The sequence below is a fragment of the Pristiophorus japonicus genome, chromosome 3 (genome assembly GCF_044704955.1).
Source record: "Pristiophorus japonicus isolate sPriJap1 chromosome 3, sPriJap1.hap1, whole genome shotgun sequence".
Classification (NCBI taxonomy): domain Eukaryota; kingdom Metazoa; phylum Chordata; class Chondrichthyes; family Pristiophoridae; genus Pristiophorus; species Pristiophorus japonicus.
In genome coordinates, this window is record NC_091979.1 from 156,472,979 (window position 1) to 156,497,273 (window position 24,295).

Below are 24,295 nucleotides of genomic sequence, written 5' to 3' on the forward strand. Positions count from 1 at the left end.
GAAACAGCAACACATCGAGAGCAAGAAAGCAGCTCTAGACATCTGAAGGCCGAGGTCCAACTCGCGACCCAATGAACAGATGGTGGGTGGAGAAAGTGCAGGAGATCCAGCAACTACCCGACAACCATGACGTGCATGGATTCTTTAGCGCAGACAAGACTACCTACGGCCCAAGCAACCAAGGTCCTACTCCACTACGGACCAAGAACGGAGAGATATTCATCAAGGACAGAGAGGCAATCAATGCCTGCCGGAAGATGCACTTCGAAGATTTCCTTAAACGAGACTGTCGTAATGAGTGTCCTCAACTCCATCCCACAGCATGCTACCCGCCACCACCTTGGCACAACCCCAGCCCAGCATGAGATTGAAAAGGCCATCCGACAACTGAAGGAAAAACAAGGCCTCAGGAGCAGATGGAATCCCCGCCGAAGCACTAAAGCATGGTGGAGAAGCACTACAGTCACGAATCCATGAACACATTTCTCTTATTTGGAAGGAGGAGCGCAAGCCAGGGGATCTCAGAGACGCCGTAATCATGACCATCTTCAAGAAAGGTGACAAGTCCGGTTGCGGTAATTACAGAGGAGTTTCCCTGCTGTCTGCCACAGGGAAAGTCATTGCAGGAATGCTCCTCAATCAACTTCTCCAAATGGCTGAAGAGCTCCTCCCAGAGTCGCAATGTGGATTCCATCCACTAAGGGGAACAACGGACATGATCTTCACCGCGTGTCAAATTCAAGAGAAATGCAGGGAACAGCACCAACTTCTGTACATGGCCTTCTTTGACCTCACAAAGGCCTTCGACACTGTCAACCGTGAGGGATTATGGAGTGTCTTCCTCAAATTTGGCTGCCCTCAAGGGAGAACCAATGGATGTGGTGTATTTGGACTTTCAAAAGGCTTTTGACAAGGTCCCACACAAGAGATTGGTGTGCAAAATTAAAGCACATGGAATTGGGGGTAATGTACTGACGTGGATAGAGAACTGGTTGGCAGACAGGAAGCAGAAAGTCGGGATAAACGGGTCCTTTTCAGAATGGCAGGCAGTGACTCAGTGCTGGGACCCCAGCTATTTACAGTATACATTAATGATTTAGATGAAGGAATTGAGTGTAATATCTCCAAGTTTGCAGATGACACTAAGCTGGATGGCAGTGTGAGCTGTGAGGAGGATGCTAAGAGGCTGCAGGGTGACTTGGACAGGCTGGGTGAGTGAGCAAATGCATGGCAGATGCAGTATAATGTGGATAAATGTAAGGTTATCCACTTTGGTGGTAAAAACATGAAGGCAGAATATTATCTGAATGGCGGCAGATTAGGAAAAGGGGAGGTGCAATGAGACCTGGGTATCATGGTACATCAGTCATTGAAAGTTGGCATGCAGATACAGCAGGCGGTGAAGGCAGCAAATGGTATGTTGGCCTTCATAGCTCGGGGATTTGAGTATAGGAGCAGGGAGGTCTTATTGCAGTTGTACAGTGCCTTGGTGAAGCCTCACCTGGAATATTGTGTTCAGTTTTGGTCTCCTAATCTGAGGAAGGACATTCTTGCTGTTGAAGGAGTGCAGCGAAGGTTCACCAGACTGATTCCTAGGATGGCAGGACTGACATATGAGGAGAGGCTGGATCGACTGGAGTTTAGAAGGATGAGAGGGGATCTCATAGAAACATATAAAAATCTGACGGGACTGGACAGGTTAGATGCATGTTCCCGATGTTGGGGAAGTCTAGAACCAAGGGACACAGTCTAAGGATAAGGGGTAAGCCATTTAAGACTGAGATGAAGAGAAACTTCTTCACTCAGAGAGTTGTTAACCTGTGGAATTCCCTACTGCAGAGTTATTGATGCCAGTTCATTGGATATATTCAAGAGGGAGTTAGATCTGGCCCTTACGGCTAAAGGGATCAAGGGGTATGGAGAGAAAGCAGGAAAGGGGTATTGAGGTGAATGATCAGACATGATCTTACTGAATGGTGGTGCAGGCCCGAAGGGACGAATGGCCTACTCCTGCACTTATTTTCTATGTTTCTATGTCACCATCCTCCGCCTGCTTCACGATGACATGCAAGCCGTGATCCTGACCAACGGATCCACCGCAAACCCAATTCATGTACGGACCAGGGTCAAGGAAGACTGTGTCATCGCACTAACGCTCTTCTCGATCTTCCTTGCTTTAATGCTCTATCTCACCCTCAGTAAGCTCCCCGCTGAAATGAAGCTAATCTACAGAACAAAAAGGAAATTGTTCAACCTCCATCGCCTCCAGTCCAGATCCAAGGTTGTCCCATCCTCTGTCATTGAATGCTTGTGTCTGCACAAACTCAGAGGTCGAACTCCAAACCATCGTCAACACCTTCATCGAAACATACGGGAGCATGGGACTTACACTAAACATCCGTAAGACAAAGGTCCTCTACCAACCTGCCCTTGCCACACAGTGCTGCCCCCCGATTATCAAAATCCACAACGAGACCTTAGACAATGTGGACCATTTTCCATACCTCGGGAGCCAACTGTCAACAAGGGCAGATGTCGATGACCAAGTCCAACACCGCCTTCATTGTGCCAGTGCAGCCTTCGGTCGCCTGAGGAAGAGAGTGTTTGAAGACCAGGACCTCAAACCTGGCACCAAGCTCAGGGTCTACAGAGCAGTAGTGATACCCGCCCTCCTATAAGCTTCAGAGACATGGACTATGTACAACAGGCACCTCAAAGCACTGGAGAAGTACCACCAACGCTGACTCCGCAAGATCCTGAAAATCCATTGGCAGGATAGGCACACCAACGTCAGTGTTCTCGCTCAGGCCAATATTCAAGCATCGAAGCATTGACCACGCTCGATTAGCTCTGATGAATGGGCAACATTGTCCGCATGCCCGATACTGGACTCCCAAAACAAGCGCTCTATTCGGAGCTCCGACACAGCAATCGAGTCCCAGGTGGGCAGAGGAAACGCTTCAAGGACACCCTCAAAGCCTCCTTGAAAAAGTGCAACATCCCCACCGACACCTGGGAATCCCTGGCCTAAGACCATCAAAGTGGAGGAGAAGCATCCGGAAAGGTACCGAACACCGAGTCTTTTCGCCGGGAGCAAGCGGAAGCCAAGCGCAAAACAGCGGAAGGAGCGCACGACAACCCAAACACCCCATCCACCCGTCCCTTCAATCACCGTCTGCCCCTCATGTGACAGAGACTGTAGGTCCCGCATTGGATTCATCAGTCACCTGAGAACTGATATTAGTGTGGAAGCAAGTCATCCTCGGCTCCGAGGGACTGTCTAAGAAGTGACGATTAGAAGAGCAATAATAATATTTTATAATGAGTTCCAGGTTAAAGCAAAAACAAAAAATGCTGGAAATACTCCACAGGTCAGGTAGCATCTGTGGAGAGAGACAGATCATCAACCTGAAACTTCAACTCTGTTTCTCTCGCCACATATTCTGCATGACCTGCTGAGTGTTTGCAGCATTTTCTGTCTTTATTTCAAATTTCCAGCATCCACAGTATTTTGCTTTTGTATCCAGGTTAAAACAACAATTTAGACATTTTTCAACACATCATGTGCATCTGATAGTGAATCAAAATGGCAGTTCCCCCACCCCAACTCCTCTGTGAGCACGTTACTAATAATGGTTCTCACAAATGTTTTGCTCGTCTTGTGCGCAAGGCTCGGCCGCTCCCCGGTGTAATCCTATCGACAAACGTTCACTATAAGCCCACTGTCTTCCTGGACTGTATTTCCTCCCACCCCGCTTCCTGTAAGGACTCTGTTCTATTCTCCCAGTTTCTCCGTCACATCTGCTATGACGATGCCATCTTCCATACTAGTGCTTCCGATATGTCTTCCTTTTTCCTCAACCAAGGTGCTCTACTGTGGTTGACATGGCCCTCGACCATGTCTGTTCTATATCCCGCACTTCTGCTCTTATCACTTTCCCTCCCTCCCAGAACCACGATAGGGTTCTCCTTGTCCTCACGTTTCACCCCACCAGCCTCCACATTCAACGGATCATCCACCACCATTTCTGCCACCTCCAGCGTGATCCCACCACCAAACACATCTTCCCCTTCCCTCCCCTTTCAGCATTCCGAAGGGACCGTTCCCTCCACGACGCCCTGGTCCACTCCTCAATTACCCCTAACACCCCCTCCCCTTCCCACGGCACCTTCCCCTGCAAGTGCAGGAGATGTAACACCTGCCCTTTTACCTCCTCCCTTCCCACTGTCCAGGGTCCTAAACATTCCTTACAGGTGAAACAGCGATTTACTTGTACTTCTTGCAATTCAGTATACTGTATTCTGGTCTCCTCTACATTGGTGAGACGAATTGCAGATTAGGTGACCGCTTTGCGTAACACCTCTGTTCGCGTGATCCTGAGCTTCCGGTCGCCTGTCACTTTAATTCTCTGCTCAACTCCCACTGACCTCTCTGTCCTCAGCCTCTTACACTGTCCCAATGAAGCTCGAGGAACAGCACCTAATCTTTCATTTAGGCACTTTACAGCCTTCTAGACCCAACATCGAGTTCAACAATTTCAAACCATAACCTCTGCCTCCATGGCAGCAGTTGATGATTCTGCTATACCCATTTACACCTCATCTAGGCTCATCTTTGTTTCTTAACTTGTCCCATTACCATCCCTTTTGCGTTGCATCATTTTGTCTCTTAATCTCTTCTGCCTTCCATTCTATCACAGACCTTTCCTTTTGTTCTTTCCAGTTCTAACGAAGGGTCATCGACCTAAAAGGCTCTCTTACTCACTCCATCTATCTCTCCACAGGTGCTGCCTAACCTTCTGAGCGTTTCCAGCACTTTCTGTCTTTACTCCGGAGTGATTATTACGTAGGAACAGACGCCTCCAATGGGGCGGGGCGGTGACGTGCGCGGGCGAGTGAAGATGGCGCTGTACGCCGGGCGCTGGAGCCTTGCTCGGCTTGCACTCGTCACCCTGCCCTCGGCTCACAGGAACGCCGCCACCGTTTGCACGGGGCAGCGCAGCCTGAGGCCTTCCTCTCAGCTGCGCGCCGTCACGCCGCTTCTCTGGGCCAGACGCTACAGTACCGAGCGCGACCCTCAGCAATCGAGCAAGAAGGTGGTGGTGGTCGGCATCCCCAACCCCTTCACCTGGGCCCGAACCAAGATGTATTTCTTCCTGATAAGAGCTTATTTTGATCAGGACTTCACCTTCGATGAGTTTGCTGCTGGTGCCAAACAAGTGAGTACAGAAGTACAAAAAGGAACATTGAATTCTCACCAGTCAAAGGCACTGATTTTTTGTAAAATAGCAGATTATAGGTTGCAATCTGAAAAACACCAGGGAAAATCTCAGGATTTTGTAGTAAAAACATAGAACCTGGTCGGTCTAAATGTAGGGAGTAGTAACCCATATAGGCAAGGTACCTCATGGAAAAAGAAACTATGATTCCTAAAATGCAAGTAAAATTCTTGGGACTTATATATCCTAAAATAGAATTTGAATTAGTCAGTGAACAAGTGGCCCAGATAAAGAAAATATCCAAAGAAAGGTGCTGCTTGTGTTACGTTATGGTTCAAAGATCAGAGGGAAGTTTTAACATCTGACACATTTTCACTTGGGACAGCTTGAACTGTAAGCTGCCTTTTCATTGTGTTTGTGTTTTTGCTGGTTTGAGAGCCCATTGAATTCCATATAAACAGTGTTCACTCCTTTTTGTCCAAAGTTGATTTTTATATGGTAAACCTGACATGATAATCAGGGGTATTTGACAATTCGGAAGGACAGACAGAAAGAAAAAGGTGGTGGGGTAGCACTGTCAGTAAAGGATGGGATCATTGTGTTAGTGAGCAACTATATTGGCTCAGAGGATCAAAATGTTGTATCAGTTTGGGTGGAAATAAGGAATAATAAAGGGAAAAAGTCACTGGTGGGCATAGTCTATAGACCCCCTAACAGTAGCTTGGATGGAGTATAAATCAAAAAATAATGAAGGCTTGCAAAAAAGGAATGGCAATAATCATGGGTGATTTTAACCTTCCTATTGATTGGACAAAGCAAATTGGCTAGGGTAGCCTAGAGAAGGAGCTCAGAGTATATCCGGGCTAGTTTGCTTGAACAGTACGTTGCGGAACCAACCAGGGAGCAGGCTATCTTAAATCTAGTACTATGTAATGAGGCAGGATTAATAAATGATCTCTCAGTAAAAGGTCCTCCAGGAATGAGTGACCATAATATGGTTGAATTGCAAATTCAGTTGGAGGGAGAGAAAGTTCGATCTCAAACCAGTGTCCTAAGTTTAAATAAAGGGGACTACAAAGGTATGAGGGCAGAGTTGTCTAAAGTAGACTGGGAAAATAGACTAAAGTATGGAACAGTTGATGAGCAGTGACAGGCATTTAAGGAGATATTTCATAACTCACAACAAAAATATAGCCCAATGAGAAGGGATAACCATCCATGGCTAACTAAGGATATAAGGGAGCGTGTCAAATTGAAAACAAAGGCATCCAATGTGGCTAAGACTAGTGGGAAGCCAGAGGATTGGGAATTTTTTTAAAAGCCAGCAAAGTATGACTAAAAATTTGATTTTTAAAAGAGGGAAGATAGATTATGAAAGTAAACTAGCACAAAATATAAAAACAGATAGTAACAGTTTCTACAGGTATATAAAAAGGAAAAGACTGGCTAAATTAAATGTTGGTCCCCTGGAGAATGAATAATGGAGAACAGGGAAATGGCAGAGACATTGAACAAATATTTTGTATCGGTCTTCATGATAGAAGACACTAAAAACATCCCAGTAGTGGATAATCAAGGGGCTATAGGGAGGGAGGAACTTAATACTATCACTATCACTATCACTAATGAAGTAATACTAGGTAAAATAATGGGACTAAAGGTAGACAAGTCCCCTGGATCTGATGGCATACATCCTAGGATCTTAAGAGAAGTGGCAACACAGATAGTGGATGCATTGGTTGTAATCTACCAAAATTCCCTGCATTCTGGGGTGGTCCCAGCGGATTGGAAAACCGCAACTGTAACGCCCCTATTTTAAAAAAGGAAGCTGACAAAAAGCAGGAAATTATACACCAGTTAGAATAACATCTGTCGTTGGGAAATTGCTGGAGTCCATTTTAAGGAAGCAGTCGTGGGACATTGAATCATGCTTTTTCAAATCAAGCAGAGTCAGCATGGTTTTATGAAAGGGAAATCATATTTGACAAATTTGCTGGAGCTCTTTGCGGATGTAACGAGCAGGGTGGATAAGGGGGAACCAGTGGATGTGGTGTATTTGGATTTCCAGAAGGCATTCGATAAGGTGCCACATAAAAGGTTACTGCACAAGATAAAAGCCCACGGGGTTGGGGGTAATATATTATGGATAGAGGATTGGCTAACGAACAGAAAACAGAGAGTTGGGATAAATGGGTCATGGCAAACAGTGACTAGTGGGGTGCTGCAGGGATTGGTGCTGGGGTCCTCAACTATTTACAGTTTATATTGATAACTTGGATGAAGGGACCGAGTGTAATGTAGCCAAGTTTGCTGATGATACAAAGATGGGTGGGAAAGCAAATTGTGAGTAGGACACACACAATCTACAAAGGGATATAGACAGGTTAAGTGAGTGTGCAAAAATTTAGCAGATGGAGTATAATGTGGGAAAATGTGAGGTTATCCACTTTGGGAGAAATAATAGAAAAGTAAATTATAATTTCAATGGAGAAAAATTGCAAAGTGCTACAGTACAGAAACACCTGGGGGTCCTTGTGCATGAAACACAAAAAGCTAATGTGTAGGTACAGCAAGTAATCAGGAAGGCAAATGGAATGTTGGCCTTTATTGCAAGGGGGATAGAGTATAAAAGCAGAGAAGTCATGCTATAACTGGACTGGATATTAGTGAAGCCACACCTGGACTACTGCGTACAGTTTTTATGTATGTAACCCTAGGCAACCTGTATCATACCGCCACCAGAGGGCCTACCTGTTGGAGTCCCAAGGGATCCCAGCATCCTTTGGGAGCACTGTATATAAACAGGCCTCCCATGTTGTACCCACACTCTGGAGTTTAAATAAAGGGGCTAAGATCACACTTACTCACTGTCCACAGTACTCAGTTGCATTACTTTATTATGAACATAACAATTGGCGATGAGATAACGAACAACCACGCGAAAATGCAAAGAACTGTTGGTATCCTGGAGAAATTCTCAGAAGGGGACAATTGGGAGGCGTTCGTGGAGCGACTCGACCAATACTTCGTGGCCAACGAGCTGGAAGGGGACGAGAACGCTGCCAAACGAAGGGTGATCCTCCTTGCTGTCTGTGGGGCAACAACCTATGGCCTCATGAAGAATCTTCTAGCTCCGGTGAAACCAACAACCAAATCCTATGAAGAACTATGCACATAGAAACATAGAAATTAGGTGCAGGAGCAGGCCATTCGGCCCTTTGAGCTAGCACCACCATCCAAAAAGATCATGGCTGATCATCACCTCGGTAGCCCTTTCCTGCTTTCTCTCCATACCCCTTGATCCCTTTAGCCGTAAGGGCCATATCGAACTCCCTCTTGAATATATCCAATGAACTGGCATCAACAACTCTCTGCAGTAAAGAATTCCACAGGTTAACAACTCTGAGTGAAGAAGTTTCTCCTCATCTCGGTCCTAAATGGCTTACCCCTTATCCTTAGACTGTGTCCCCTGATTCTGGACTTCCCCAACATTGAGAACATTCTTCCTGCATCTAATTTGTCCAGTCGAGTCAGTATTTTATGTTTTTCTATGAGATCCCCTCTCATTCTTCTAAACTCCAGTGAATACAGGCCCGGTCGATCCAGTCTCTCCTCATATGTCAGTCCTGTCATCCCAGGAATCAGTCTGGTGAACCTTCGCTGCACTCCCTCAATAGCAAGAACGTCCTTCCTCAGATTAGGAGACCAAAACTGAACCCACTATTCCAGGTGAGGCCTCGCCAAGGCCCTGTACAACTGCAATAAGACCTTCCTGCTCCTATACTCAGATCCCCTAGCTATGAAGGCCAACATGCCATTTGTCTTCTTCACCGCCTGCTGTATCTGCATGCCGACTTTCAGTCACTGATGTACCATGACACCCAGGTCTCGTTGCAACTCCCCTTTTACTAATCTGCCACCATTCAGATAATATTCTGCCCTCGTGTTTTTGCCACCAAAGTGGATAACCTCACATTTATCCACATTATACTGCATCTGCCATGCATTTGCCTGTCACCTAACCTGTCTAAGTCACCCTGCAGCCTCTTCACATCCTCCTTGCTGCTCACACCGCCACCCAACTTAGTGTCATCTGCAAACTTGGAGATATTACACTCAATTTCTTCATCTAAATCATTGATATATTGTAAATAGCTGGGGTCCCAGCACTGAGCCCTGTGGCACCCCACTAGTCACTGCCTGCCATTCTGAAAAGGACCTGTTTATCCCAACTCTCTGCTTCCTGTCTGCCAACCAGTTCTCTCCACATCAATACATTACCCCCAAAACCATGTGCTTTAATTTTGCACACCAATTTCTTGTGTGGGACCTTGTCAAAAGCTTTTTGAAAGTCCAAATGCACCACATCCACTGGTTTTCCCCTTTCCACTCTACTCGTTACATCCTCAAAAAAAATTCCAGAAGATTTGTCAAGCATGATTTCCCTTTCATGAATTCATGCTGACTTAGACCGATCCTGTCACTGCTTTCCAAATGCACTGCTATTTCATCTTTAATAACTGATTCCAACATTTTCCCCACAACTGACTTAGACCGATCCTGTCACTGCTTTCCAAATGCACTGCTATTTCATCTTTAATAACTGATTCCAACATTTTCCCCACAACTGATGTCAGGCTAACCAGTCTATAATTCCCAGTTTTCTCTCTCCCTCCTTTCTTAAAAAGTGGTGTTACGTTAGCTACCCTCCAGTCCATAGGAACTGATCCAGAGTCGATAGACTGCTGGAAAATGATCACCAATGCATCCACTATTTCGAGGGCCACTTCCTTAAGTACTCTGGGATGCAGACTATCAGGCCCTGGGGATTTATCAGCCTTCAATCCCACCTGCTAGTCAGAGTCGGAATTGCAGGATAGCCAAGATGAATACGTGGCTTGAGGAATGGTGCAAGAGGGAGGGATTCAAATTCCTGGGACATTGGAGCTGATTCTGGGGGAGGTGGGACCAGTACAAACTGGACAGTTTGCACCTGGGCAGGACTGGAACCAATGTCCTAGGGGTAAGTGTTTGCTAGTGCTGTTGGGGAGGGGTTAAACTAATACGGCAGGGATATGGGAACCTATGCAGGGAGACAGAGGGAAGTAGAATGGGGGGCAGAAGCAAAAGATAGAAAGAAGAAAAGTAAAAGTGATGGGCAGAGAAACCCAAGGCAAAAATCAAAAAGGGCCACATTGCAGCAAAATTCTAAAGGGGCATAGTGGGTTAAGACAAGCCTGAAGGCTCTGTGCCTCAGTGCAAGGAGTATTTGTAATAAGGTGGACGAATTAACTACGCAGGCAGCTATTAACAAGTATGATATAATTGGCATTACGGAGACATGGCTCCAGGGTGACCAAGGCTGGGAATTCAACATTCAGGAAGGATAGACAGAAAGGAAAAGGAGATGAGGTAGCGTTGCTGGTTAAAGAGGAAAGTAACACAATAGTAAGGAAGGACATTAGCTTGGATGATGTGGAATCTGTATAGGTAGAGCTGCGGAATACCAAAGGACAGAAAACGCTAGTGGGAGTTGTGTACAGACCACCAAACAGTAATAGTGAGGGACAGCATCAAACAAGAAATTAGGGATGCATGCAATAAGGGTACAGCAGTTATCATGGGCGACATTCATCTACATATAGATTGGACTAACCAAACTGGTAACAATACAGTGGAGGAGGATTTCCTGGAGTGTATCAGGGATGGTTATCCATACCACAATGTCGAGAAACCAACTAGAGGGCTGGCCATCCTAGACTGGGTAATGTGCAATGAGAAAAGACTAATTAGCAATCTTGTTGTACGAGGCCCCTTGGGAAAGAGTGACCATAATATGGTAGAATTCTTTACTAAGATGGAGAGTGACACAGTTAATTTAGAGACTAGGGTCCTGAACTTAGGGAAAGGTAAATTCAATGGTATGAGACGTGAACTGGCTAGAATAGACTAACGAATGATACATAAAGGGTTGACGGTGGATATGCAATGGCAAACATTTGAAGATCACATGGATGAACTTCAACAATTGTACATCCTGGTCTGGAGTAAAAATAAAACTGGGAAGGTGGCTCAAAATTGATGCCAGTTCATTGGATATATTCAAGAGGGAGTTAGATATGGCCCTTATGGCTAAGGGGATCAAGGGGTATGGAGAGAAAGCAGGAAAGGGATACTGAGGGAATGATCAGCCATGATCTTCTTGAATGGCGGTGCAGGCTCGCTGGGCCAAATGGCCTACTCTTGCACCTATTTTCTATGTTAACCGTGGCTAACAAGGGAAATTGGGGATAGTGTTAAATCCAAGGAAGAGGCATATGAATTGACCAGAAAAAGCAGCAAACCTGAAGACTGGGAGAAATTTAGAATTCAGCAGAGGAGGACAAAGGGTTTAATTAGGAGGGGGAAAATAGAGTATGAGAGGAAGCTTGCTGGGAACATAAAAACTGACTGCAAAAGCTTCTATAGATATGTGAAGAGAAAAAGATTAGTGAAGACAAACGTAGGACCCTTGCAGTCAGAATCAGGTGAATTTATAATGGGGAACAAAGAAATGGCAGACCAATTGAACAAATACTTTGGTTCTGTCTTCACGAAGGAAGACATAAATAACCTTCCAGAAATACTAGGGGACAGAGGGTCTAGTGAGAAGGAGGAACTGAAGGAAATCCTTATTAGTCAGGAAATTGTGTTCCGGGAGCTCCTACATCCGAAGGAAAGCGTTTGATGGTAAGGTGTCGATTCTGCACGTGTCAACGGTCTGAAGGCCAGGAAGTGGCGAGCTACAACGCCAAACTGAGGCGCCTTGCAGGACATTGCGAATTCAATGAATTCCTGGAGCAAATGTTGAGACTTTTTTGTGCTTGGCATTGGCCATGAGGTTATCCTTTGCAAACTATTAACTGTTGAAACACCGAATCTGAGCAAAGCCATAACGATAGCCCAAGCATTTATGTCCAACAGCAATAACACCAAACAAATTTTGCAGCATAAAGAGGCTTCGTCTAGTACTGTACACACACAACATTTTCAGGCAGGAATGCATATGGCAGAACGTACACTCCGGCAGCTGCACGACCTCAGATGACCGACTCTGCCATCAATCGTTAATGCGAGGCAGAAGTGTACGGGGTACATACCTTCACCACAAAATGTCCACCGATCATACTAAAAGTTGAACTGAACGGAATTTCAGTAGCCATGGATGCGAGTCAGTCTATCATGAGCAAAAAGGCCTTCGACAGGCTGTGGTGCAACAAGGCACATAGGCCCAAGCTTAGCCCCATTCATACCAAGCTAAGAACTTACACCAAAGAGCTGATTCCTGTTATTGGCAGTGCAGAAGTAAAAGTCTCCTATGATGGAGCAGTGCACGAACTCCCACTATGGATTGTACCAGGAGATGGCCCCATACTGTTTGGCAGAAACTGGCTTGGAAAAATCCGCTGGAACTGGGACGACATCCGAGCGCTCTCGTCCATCGACGACGCCTCGTGCCCAGGTTCTGAGCAGGTTCCCGTCGTTGTTTGAGCCAAGCATTGGAAGTTTCTCGGGGCAAAGGTGCAGATCCACTTGGTTCCTGGTACACGACCCATCCACCACAAGGCACGGGCGGTGCCATACCTGATGCGAGGGAAAGTGGAAATTGAGCTGGACAGGCTGTCGCGAGAAGGCGGAGTTCAACGAGTGGGCCAGTCCAATTGTTCCGGTTCTCAAAGGCAACGGCACGGTCAGAATTTGTGGGGTCTATAAAGTCACGAGTAACCGCTTTTCACTATAGGACCAGTACCCGCTACCCAAGGCAGATGACCTATTTGCGACCCTGGCTGAAGGAAAGACGTTCACCAAATTGGACCTGACCTCGGCCTACATGATGCAGGAACTGGAGGAATCGTCAAAAGGTCTCACTTGCATCAACAAGCACAAAGGTCTGTTCATCTACAATGAATCCCAAACGGGCATCTAATCGGCCGAGGCAGTTTTCCAAAGGAACATGGCGAGCCTGCTAGAGTCAGTAACGCGCACCGTGGTTTTCCAGGATGACATACTGGTTACAGGTCGGGACACCATCGAACACTTGCAGAACCGGGAAGACGTTCTAAGTCGGCTAGATCGTGTGGGACTCTGGTTGAAACGCTTGAAGTGTGTTTTCCTGGTGCCAGAGGTAGAATTCTTAGGGAGAAGAATCGCGGCAGACGGCATCAGACCCACCGACGCCAAAACGGAGGCCACCAAGAACACGCCAAAACTACAGAACGTGACACAGCTGCAGTCGTTCCTGGGACTCCTCAACTATTTTGGTAATTTCCTACCCGGATTAAGCATCTTACTAAAACCCCTACAGGTCCAACTACGCAAGGGAGATGATTGGGTATGGAGGAAATCACGAGGCTGCTTTTGAGAGAGCCAGAAATCTGTTCTGTTCCAAGAAACTGCTTGTTCTGTATAACCCATGTTAATGATTAGTGCTTGCTTGCGATACGTCTTCATACGGGTCGGGTGTGTGTTACAACAAGCTCACGAATCGGGAACATTGAAACCGGTCGTCTATGCTGGAGTTGGTCCAAGGCCGAAAGGGCTTCCAGCATGATTGAAAAAGAAGCTCTGGCATGCGTTTACAGGGTGAAAAAAATGCACCAGTATCTGTTTGGTCTCAAGTTTGAACTAGAAACTGACCATAAGCCGCTCATATTGCTATTCTCGGAGAAAACGAAAAGTCACCCGTTACAGCCCGCGAGATCAGGATCTGGACCAGCCAGGATTCTTTACTGTCCCTGGTAAACAAAAACTGTGTCCTACATGGGAGCTGGTCCAGCGTCCTAGCGGAGATGCATGAAGGGATCAAGCCGTTCCAGCGGCGCAAAGACGAAATGTCCATAGAGGTAGACTGTCTTTTGTGGGGTAATCGCATGGTTTTACCCAAGAAAGGCAGGGAAACGTTCATATGCGACCTACGCAGTACCCACCCAGGCATAGTAATGATGAAAGTTATAGCCAGATCCCATGTGTGGTGGCCCGGCATCAACTCAGACTTGGAGTCATGCATGCACCAATGCAACACTTGCTCTCAACTGAGCAATGTACCCAGGGAGGCACCGCTAAGTTTGTGGTCATGGCCCTCCAAACCATGGTCTAGGATCCACGTTGACTTTGTGGGCCCATTTCTAGGCAAAATGTTTTTGGTTGTTGTGGATGCTTATTTAAAATCGATTGAGTGTGTAACAATGTCTGTAAGCACGTCCACTGCCACCATCGAAAGCCTACAAGCCATGTTTGCTACGCACGGTCTGCCTGATGTCCTTGTCAGCGACAATGGGCCGTGCTTCACCAATGCTGAATTCAAGGAATTCATGACCCACAATGGGATCAAGCACGTCACATCTGCCCCGTTCAAGGCCGCATCCAATGGCCAGGCAGAACTGGCAGTTCAAACCATCAAGCAAAGCTTGAAACGTGTGTCAAAATGCTCCCTGCAGATCCGCCTGTCCAGAGTCCTGCTCAGCTACCGCACCAGACCCCACTCGCTCACCGGGGTTCCCCCAGCCGAGCTGCTCATGAAAAGGGCGCTCAAAACAAGGCGCTGTCTTGTCCACCCTGATCTCCATGATCACGTCGTGGGCAGGCGGCATCAACAAAGTATATGTACCATGATCGCGCAAAGTTGTCACGCGATATCGCAGTCAATGACTCTGTATTTGTACTCCACTATGGACATGGTCCCAAATGGCTGACTGGCACTGTCATAGCCAAAGAAGGGAGTAGGGTGTTTCAGGTCAAACTTGCCAATGGACTAACGTGCAGAAAGCATTTGGACCAAACCAAACTGCGATTCACAAACAGCCATGAGCAACCCGAAGAGGACACCACCAACTTCGACCCTTCAACGCACACACAAGTGACAACCAACATCACGGTTGACACGAAGCTGAATTCACCATCCCCAGCAGCCCGGCAAGGCCAGCAGCCCAGCGAAGAACCAACCAACTCACCCACACCTGCATTTGTACCAAGACGATCGACAAGGGAGCGAAAAACCCCAGATCGCCTCATCCTGTAAAGTGTACTATTGACTTTGGGAGGGAGTGATGTTATGTATGTAACCCGAGGCAACCTGTATCATACCGTCACCAGAGGGCCTACCTGTTGGAGTCCCAAGGGATCCCAGCATCCCTTGGGTGCACGATATATAAGCAGGCCACCCACGAGGTACCAGCACTCTGGAGTTTAAATAAGGGAGCTAAGTGATGTGGAGTATGATGATGACACTCAACACAGGTTTGTTGTGGAGAAAAGAATTGTTTAATTGCTTGATCAAGGGAGACACGGCCTACACCAGTTCCTTAACTGGATGCCTTCCTAACTATTCTCGTCTAATACTTCAGGAGCTGCTTCTTTTATACAGAATTCTTTGCAAAGTCATCATTTACATTATCATTGGTCAGTCTTTCTACCGCGTGACAATTTTTTTTGCTTTGTTACAGATTGTTCAATTTTAACTTTGCTAATTGTTTCACATCCTCCTTGGGTATGAACATATGTATCCTGCCTCCTGCCAATAACAGGAATCTATTTCTTAGCTCAGAATAACAACAGAAATCTATTTCTGAATTCTGAATAACAGGAAGCCACTTTGTAATCCTACGACATTAGCTCTGAATAACAGGAATTGCACCATTATCCTACAGTTGCACCTGCCACTTTCGCCACATCAGCAAATTGTGTTTTTGCCTTCCTAATCTAAAACGTGTTTAACTCTTTAATTCCCGCTTCACTAAGGTCACACTTACTCACTGTCTACATTACTCGGTTGCATTACTTTATTATGAGCATAACCGTTTTGGTCTCCGTATTTAAAGAAAAATATACTTGCATTTAAGGCTGTTCAGAGAAGGTTCGCTCAGTTGATTCGGAGATGAGGGGGTTGATTTATGAGGAAAGATTGGGTCTATACACATTGGAGGTCAGAGGAATGAGAGTTGATCTTATTGAAACTTCTAAGATAATGAGGGGGCTCGACAAGGTGGATGCAGAGAGGATATTTCCACAGATAGGGGAAACTAAAACTATGGGACATAGTCTTAAAATAAGGGCCGCCCATTTAAAACTGAGATGAGGAGAAATTTCTTCTGAGGGTTGTAAATCTGGAACTCTCTGACCCAGAGAGCTATGGAGGCTGGGTCATTGAATATATTTAAGGTGGAGATAGACAGATTTTTGAATGATAAGGGAGTTATGGGGAGCGGGCAGGGAAGTGGAGCTGAGTCCATGACCAGATCAGCCATGATCTTATTGCATGGCGGAGCAGGCTCAAGGGGCCAAATGCTCCTATTTCTTGCGTTCGTATTCACAAGTAAAACAATTGTTAACTGATTATTTCCTTAAAATTACTAGGTTGTGAAAACTAATATACAACCAGCAAAAACCAATGAGTAACTTGCATTTATATCATGTGTTTAACATAAGTCTCCCAAAGCAATTCACTAATAAGTCTTATGAAAACACAGATAGTGACTCAGGAAGGAAGAGAGACCGAGAAAACGAGATTGCAGAGTTTTTCAGGAGGCTTTTGTCGGTGGAGAGGTACAAGAGGCAGAGAGATTTAGGCAAGATGTTCAAAAGGCTAGGAGCATGGCTGAAGACTGCCATTTGAATGGAATATGTTGGAAGACAGGGAGTGATGGGCAATCATGACATCATGTAGCACAGAATACTAATTTACTCTCATTTTTCTATCTTGATTTGTTGAATTAGGACATTTCCTTAATAACAAAACAAATGCATTAAAAAACCAGTTCAACATTAAACTTACCTATCCCATTCACTCACTCCAATAACTGTCCCATAAGCAGCCCTGAGTTTGAATCCAGCTCCCAGCCCAACACCAATTCAGTAAAGTACTTTTGAATTCTAGTCACTGTCATAATTTAGTCAATGTGGCAGCAAATTTACACACAAGGTCCCAATTACAACAATGAGATAAACAGCCTGATAATCTCTTTCATAGGAGTTGAGACATGAATGTTGGGCAGAACACCCATTAGTTTTTACACTTTTCCTTCCCTTAGCTTATTTTCCCCTTCACCAATTACTGAACCCAGTTCTGCTCTTTCAAGTGCTAGTTAGGATGACGTGTGCCATCAATCAGAAATCAAACTAACCAGGGGCACAAACAATAAATTCCAAATTATAGATGAAACAAAAGCAAGCGAATCAAATCAAAATGACATTGCCTGTGTCATCTATGCACTACAGTCCCTCTGGTGCCCAATGATTGCCGAAGGCCTAAAGTATACTGGTGGACACTGTTCTCCCTCTCCAGGAACATCCAGGCATGAACATAGCTGGGGAAAAGAGGTGGGCAGCCGGACCGAACAACCCCCTTAACGACGCGCTGCCTGGACCTGTTAATAGCCACCTTGGGTAGGCCTAGGAGCAGACCCACGAGGAGGTCTTCCGACTTGCCTGCTCTGCTCCGCACCAGTTGGCCAAAGATCAGGACTGAAGTGCAGCCAGAAATTGAGGAGCAGGTCTTTCAAATCATGGAAGAGGGCTACAATTTCTCTCGCTCAACATATGCATGAAACAGACTCATCCAGGCCCCAAATTTATAGGCAGCCTGGGAGTCTGCAAAGTAGGTTAAAAATCTGATTGATGTGACTGATCTATGCAATACCCTTCACCCCAGATCTCCAATGGAACAAGGGAGGACTCCTGCATAGAGCCCTGAACCCAGGTACTACATTTATAGTAGCTAATTGATGCAACTTGTTCCCTGACAGTCACTCTTAATTGATTGAAAGGCTTATTGCTTGTAATGCAATGCAACACAACTAAATGGTTCTCTCTAATTTTCTCTTTGCCACCAGCTGTGTTGTAAATATAGTTTGGTGTGTGTGCCAGATAAGTAAAATCTCTCATAATGCTCATTGACTTCTTCCATAGGCCTTTGCACAAGTGTCAAAGATGCTTTCAAAGTCCAACTTTGATGAATTGAAGAATCTTGTATCAAAAGAGGTAACATACAATTTATATGAATTAGATTTCTGGATGTTTTCTGTTAAACTGAAGATGTTTGCAATACTTAACACTTGCATCTTAGAAATTATACATGTTTTAAGGAGGAATGATAAGTTCTTGTCCTAGATTAATCCCAACTCGTACTTTGTATATAAAACGAGCCAAAGGTGGACAGAGGAAACGTTACAAGAACACCCTCAAAGCCTCCCTGATAAAGTGCAACATCCCCACCAACACCTGGGAGTCCCTGGCCAAAGACTGCCCTAAGAAGAGGAAGTGCACCCTGGAGGGCGCTGAGCACCTCGAGTCTCACCGCCAAGTGCATGCAAAGAAACAAGCGCAGGCAGCAGAAAGAACGTGCGGCAAACCTGTCCCACCCTCCCTTACCCTCAACAACCTGTGGCAGGGACTGTAGCTCTCATATTGGACTGTTCAGCCAGCTAAGGACTCATTTTAAGAGTGGAAGCAAGTCTTCCTCGATTCCGAGGGACTGCCTATGATGATGATGATGATGATGATTGAGTCTCAACTTTCACTTTCTCTTTTAAATCAAAGATTGGATTAGAGACATGCTTTGTACATTATTGGCTGTTAATCTTTTTGGAGGTGATGTTTTGCTGTCTTTCATTCATTTCATGGAAAAACTATTCTTTATCTAAATTATGATCTGTATTTATCAGTAGGTATGTTTCTTTTGTTATTCAAATACAAGTGTTTTCTGTACAGATATTGGAGGAACTGGAAGAAAAATGCTCCGCATTGCCAGTTAACCGCAGGGAGGCCTTAGCTGCTGACCTGGATGAAATTATGTATAGCACACCAGGCGATGTTGGAATTTATTATGATAACCAAGGTTTGTTTTATTTATTAAACTGGACAGCTGAAAATAGTGTTGGTATTGCATAGAACTGTATAATCAGCACTTTCTTATAATGCAATTTTTGAAATGTGTATTTCCTGAAAATCTACTGTGAGGGCATTTGGGGAGGTGGAGGAAGAGGGAATCCTAGTACCGGCATTAACTAATGCACATCATGTACTTTGTTACCGCATGTTCGCTCTATATCGCCCTGTTAGTCTTATTTGCATAGCAGCAAACATTCTATCATCATTCTAGAGTCCTTTGACATTCTAGCCCTTATTGAAACTTTGCTCACACTTCCTGCTTATTGAGGCTGCTCTTCTGGCTACAATTTTAACGATATTCCTTGCTCTAATCAGTGTTGACAGTCTGCCTTTCATTGTCGGGTCCTGCCTTGACTTGCCCTGTTACGGCTCTGGCATCTTTCCTCCTTCGAGCACCTCATCCTGTACCACCCATTCCCCTTTTTTCAAAATCCTCACTTATGTCCCCATGTAATTTCTTAGTTAAAATCTTCTCTTTTCTTATTTGACTTCTCATTGAGCAGCTCCTCATTGGCGATTCCTCTTACCCTAATTCTGTCTTCTCTGATTTCTCTGCATTCCTGTTCAGTGACTCTCACTCTCCATGTTAAACATCCCCCTCTCTCCTGACCACCTAGTCACCTGAGGTTTCCACTTTTGACACAATTTCTGATTACTTCCTCATTTTGCTGAACATCATCCACATACTTCAAACCCTTCTGTAATTATCCTCAATCCCAGAAGAAAGCAACTATTCCCCAACCCCCCTTGTTGTGTCTGACTAACTTGATTGACTGACTATTTTGAGGAGGCTCGATGAGGGTAGCACATTTGATGTCATATACATGGATTTTAGCAAGGCTTTTGACAACGTTCAACGTGGCAGCCTGGTCAAAAAAGTAAAAGCCCTTGGGATCCAAGGGAAAGTGGCAAGTTCGATCCAGAATTAGCTCCAGGAAGCAAAGGGTAATGGTCGATTGTTGTTTTTGTGACTGGATGGCTGTTTCCAGTGGGGTTCCGCAGAGCTTAGTACTACATCCCTTGCTTTTTCTGGTATATATATCAATGATTTAGACTTTAAATGTAGGTGTATGATTCAGAAGTTTGCAGATGATACAAAAATTGGCTGTTTGGTTGATAGTGAGGAAGAAAGCTGTAGATTGCAGGAAGGTAACAATGGACTGGTCAGGTGGACAGAAAAGTGGCAAATTGAATTCAATCGGGAGAATTGTGAGGTAATGTATTTGGGGCGGGCTAACAACACAAGGGAATACATAATAAATGGCAGGATACTGAGAAGTGTAGAGGAACAGAAGGACCTTGGAGTACATCCCCACAAATCCCTGAAGAAACATAGAAAATGGATGCAGGAGTAGGCCATTTGGCCCTTCGAGCGCGCACCACCATTCAATATGATCATGGCTGATCATGCACTTCAGTACCCCATTCCTGCTTTCTCTCCATACCCCTTGATCCCTTTAGCCGTAAGGGCCACATTTAACTTCCTTTTGAATATATCTAACTAACTGGCCTCAACAACTTTCTGTGGTAGAGAATTCCACATGCTCACAACTCACTGAGTGAAGAAGTTTCTCCTCATCTCCGTCCTAAATGGCTTACCTCTTTATCCTTAGACTGTGACCCCTGGTTCTGGACATCGGGAACATTCTTCCTGCATCTAACCTGTCCAATCCTGTCAGAATTTTATATGTTTCTATGAAATCGCCTCTCATTCATCTAAATTCCAGTGAATATAAGCCTAGTCAGTTCTGCCATCCCGGAATCAGTCTGGTGAACCTTCGCTGCACTCCCTCAATAGCAAGAATGTCCTTCCTCAGATTAGGAGATCAAAACTATACACCATATTCAAAGTGTGGCCTCACGACTGTAGTAAGACCTCCCTGCTCCTATACTCCAATCCTCTCTCTCTGAAGGCCAACATGCCATTTGCTGCCTTCACCACCTGCTGTACCTGTGTGCCAACTTTCAATTACTGATGTACCATGACACACAGGTCTTGTTGCACCTCCCCTTTTACTAATCTGTCACCATTCAGATAATCCGCCTTCCTGTTTCTACCACCACAGTGGATAACCTCACATTTATCTACATTATACTGCATCTGCCATGTTTTTGCCCACTCACCTAACCTGTCCAAGTCACCCTGCAGCCTCTTAGCATCCTCCTCACAGCTCACACTGCCACCCAGTTTAGTGTCATCTGCAAACTTGGAGATATTGCATTCAATTCCTTCGTCTAAATCATTAATGTATATTGTAAATAGCTGGGGTCCCAGCACTGAACCTTGCGGTACCCCACTAGTCACTGCCTGCCATTTTCTGAAAAGGATCCGTTTATTCCTACTCTTGGCTTCCTGTCTGCCAACCAGTTCTGTATCCATGTCAGTACGTTACCCCCAATATCATGTGCTTTAATTTTGCATGCTATTCTCTTGTGTGGGACCTTGTCAAAAGCCTTTTGAAAGTTTAAATACACCACATCCACTGGCTCCCCTTGGCCACTCTACTAGTTACATCCTCAAAAAATTCTAGAAGATTTGTCAAGAGAGCAGGACAGGTAGATAAGGTGGTTAAGAAGGCATAGGGGATATTTTCCTTTTTTAGCTGAAGCATAGAATGTAAGAGCAGTGAAGTTCTGCTAGAACTGTATAAAACACTAGTTAAGCCACAGCTAGAGTACTGCGTACAGCTCTGGTCATCCCATTGTAGGAAGAATGTGACTGCACTAGAGAGGGTACAGAGGTGTATAATATTATGATGGGCTTAGAGTGGATAGAAAGGACCTATTCCCCTTAGCAGAGAGGTCAATAACCAGGGGGCATAGATTTAAAGTAATTGGTAGAAGGCTAAGAGGGGAGTTGAGAAATGATCTCACCCAGAGGGTTGTGGGGATCTGTAACGCACTGCCTGAAAGGGTGGCAGAGGCAGAAACACTCACCGCATTTAGAAAGTACTTGGATATGTACTTGAAGTGTAACCTGCGGACCAAGAGCTGGAAAGTGGGATTAGGTTGGCTAGCTCTTTTTCGGCTGGCACGATGGGGCGAATGGCCTCCTTCTGTTCCGTAAATTTTTAGGATTCTTCTGCCTATCCATCTGCTTTAACACGGCTGCTGTACTGGACTCACTGAACAACTGCTTTGCTTCTGCCTTTGATGTACTCATCCTCTCCAACTACCTTTTGCTGTCTCCCACCACTCTTACCTTCCCAAGGAACAGGTACCACTTTGTACCCTTAATTTCTAAGGGTTGGCATTTGGAATACACCTGGCAATTTATTGGCTTTTTTTGTCCATTGCCAGATCTGGCTCGATTATCTAAAGTATTATTATGCCTCCCTTTCCTTGTCCTTGAGGTTGTAAACTGAACTTCAACCCCACCCCCCACCCCTCCACCCTGCCCACCATCAATACCATGCAGCTGTTGAAATCCATAACCACATTTTCACCACCTTCGGACTCATACTCCATTGCTATGCTCAGCTTTCTGGCCACATGAATTCTGCCATTCACAAATTGCAACTTGTCCAACCGTCCACCACATGAATACTATCCTGCACTAAGTCATCTTTACCCACACCCCCTGCTCTCTCCAACCTTCACTGGCTCCCCATCTCTCAGCACATCAGTTCAAAGACACTTCAAGACCATCACTCTTCCCACTTTTGCAATCCTTCAGCTCTATGTCCCATGCTCTGATCTCTGGCTTCCTTTACATTGCAACCACCATTCTGTGACAGAGCTTTTCCTGCTGCCAGCTCAGCCCGACAGTCTGGATAGTTTTCCTTAAACTGCTCCACCTTGCTGGCTCTCTCCCCTCCTTTAAAAAGCCACTTTAAAATTTGCCTTTCGTCACTGCCCGTAGTCTTCCTCCCACCGCTGCAACTATACAGTCATTTTTTTTTCTCACCAACTCAAGTGCTTTTGGGACGTTTTATTAAGTTAAAGAAAGGAAAGAGAACCTGAATTTTATATAGCACCTTTCGCAGCTTAAGGCTGTCCTAAAGTGCTTTTCAACCAATTAAGTTCTCTGGAAATGTTGTCACTGCTTTTATGTAGGCAAAGGTCGCACAAAGGGCAATTAGATAAATAAGCAGATGATCTGTACAGTAAGGTTGGGGAGGGATAAATGTTGACGAGGACATTGGAAGAACTCCCCTGCTGTCTTCAAATGGTGGCATAGCATCTTTCATGTCCACCTGAGTGGACAGATGAGGCTCGGTTTAATGTATCATCTGACAGACGGCATCTCTGGTACAGTACTTCCTCAGCACTGCACCCACAACCTTCTGACTTGGACGCGAGTACTTCCACCATGCCATGCTGACACCTAAGGTGCTATATACGTGCAACGTTGTGGTTTTCCATTGTAACCAGTCTGTATGCCAGAATCGGGCCAAAGGCAGAGTGGCCTTGATTGTGGGGTCACTTGCTGATGAAGTTGAGACTTGCACTGCCTAATGATGTGAAGATTTCTGTTCTCTTAACTTTAGTTATCAAAAGAGCCAACATAAGGAAACAATTGCAAACAAAAAAATATTCAGTCTGTGTAAAGAATAGTAAACATCTGGCAGTGCTTTAATCATTTGGTTCTATTGACGTGGAAATTTTCTTGAGCTTTACTCCCAAAGGTTGTGATCTAATCAGAACTGAGACCGAATTGCTACTGGATATTTCATGTCCCATATGCAGAGAATTCCTTTCAGAATAGATGCAAGGGTGATGAAAGTACTGTTACCTTAAGCATCAGATTTAGTAATTTAACATAATGACCAGTTCAGCTGTACAGGTATTTGCTTAATGTTTGGTGCAGTTTTAGTGTTAAATGATGTAGCATTTAATTATATACTAGATTTGGACATTCATTCAGCGTCACTTATTAGGTTGTTAACTGAAGACCTATTGGCTCCATGTTCAATTAAACTTGAAAAAAATGTTTTTTTAATTTGGCTCAAGCAGTAAGTTTAGATTTGAGAAATAGTATTAATATAATTTTTCTCTTGGCAAGCAGAAACTGATTTACTACTGAATGTACTGGAGAAAATATTATGCAGTTCAATTTTTTTTTTTGCAACTTAAAAAACCCCCCACAAAAATCAGATGAAAAAGTCATCTTTGAAGGCTGATACCCATATAAAGTAGGTTGTGTAGAGGCC

At 45.0% G+C, this 24,295-nt stretch overlaps 1 protein-coding gene across 3 annotated transcripts in view; it reads left to right on the forward strand.

Annotated features, from left to right (window-relative positions):
* Positions 1-4,843: 4,843 nt before the first annotated feature.
* Positions 4,844-24,295, forward strand: part of maip1 (matrix AAA peptidase interacting protein 1) — a 41,552-nt gene continuing 22,100 nt past the window's right edge. For 2 of the 3 annotated variants that reach the window (XM_070875942.1, XM_070875945.1), the window contains exons 1-3: positions 4,845-5,219; positions 18,162-18,233; positions 18,963-19,089. In XM_070875942.1, coding sequence (XP_070732043.1) covers positions 4,866-5,219; positions 18,162-18,233; positions 18,963-19,089 — 553 coding nt within the window. In that variant the 5' untranslated portion in view covers positions 4,845-4,865. Of the gene's footprint in view, positions 5,220-18,161; positions 18,234-18,962; positions 19,090-24,295 lie in introns of all 3 variants that reach the window. The other variant, XM_070875944.1, reaches the window with a different exon arrangement.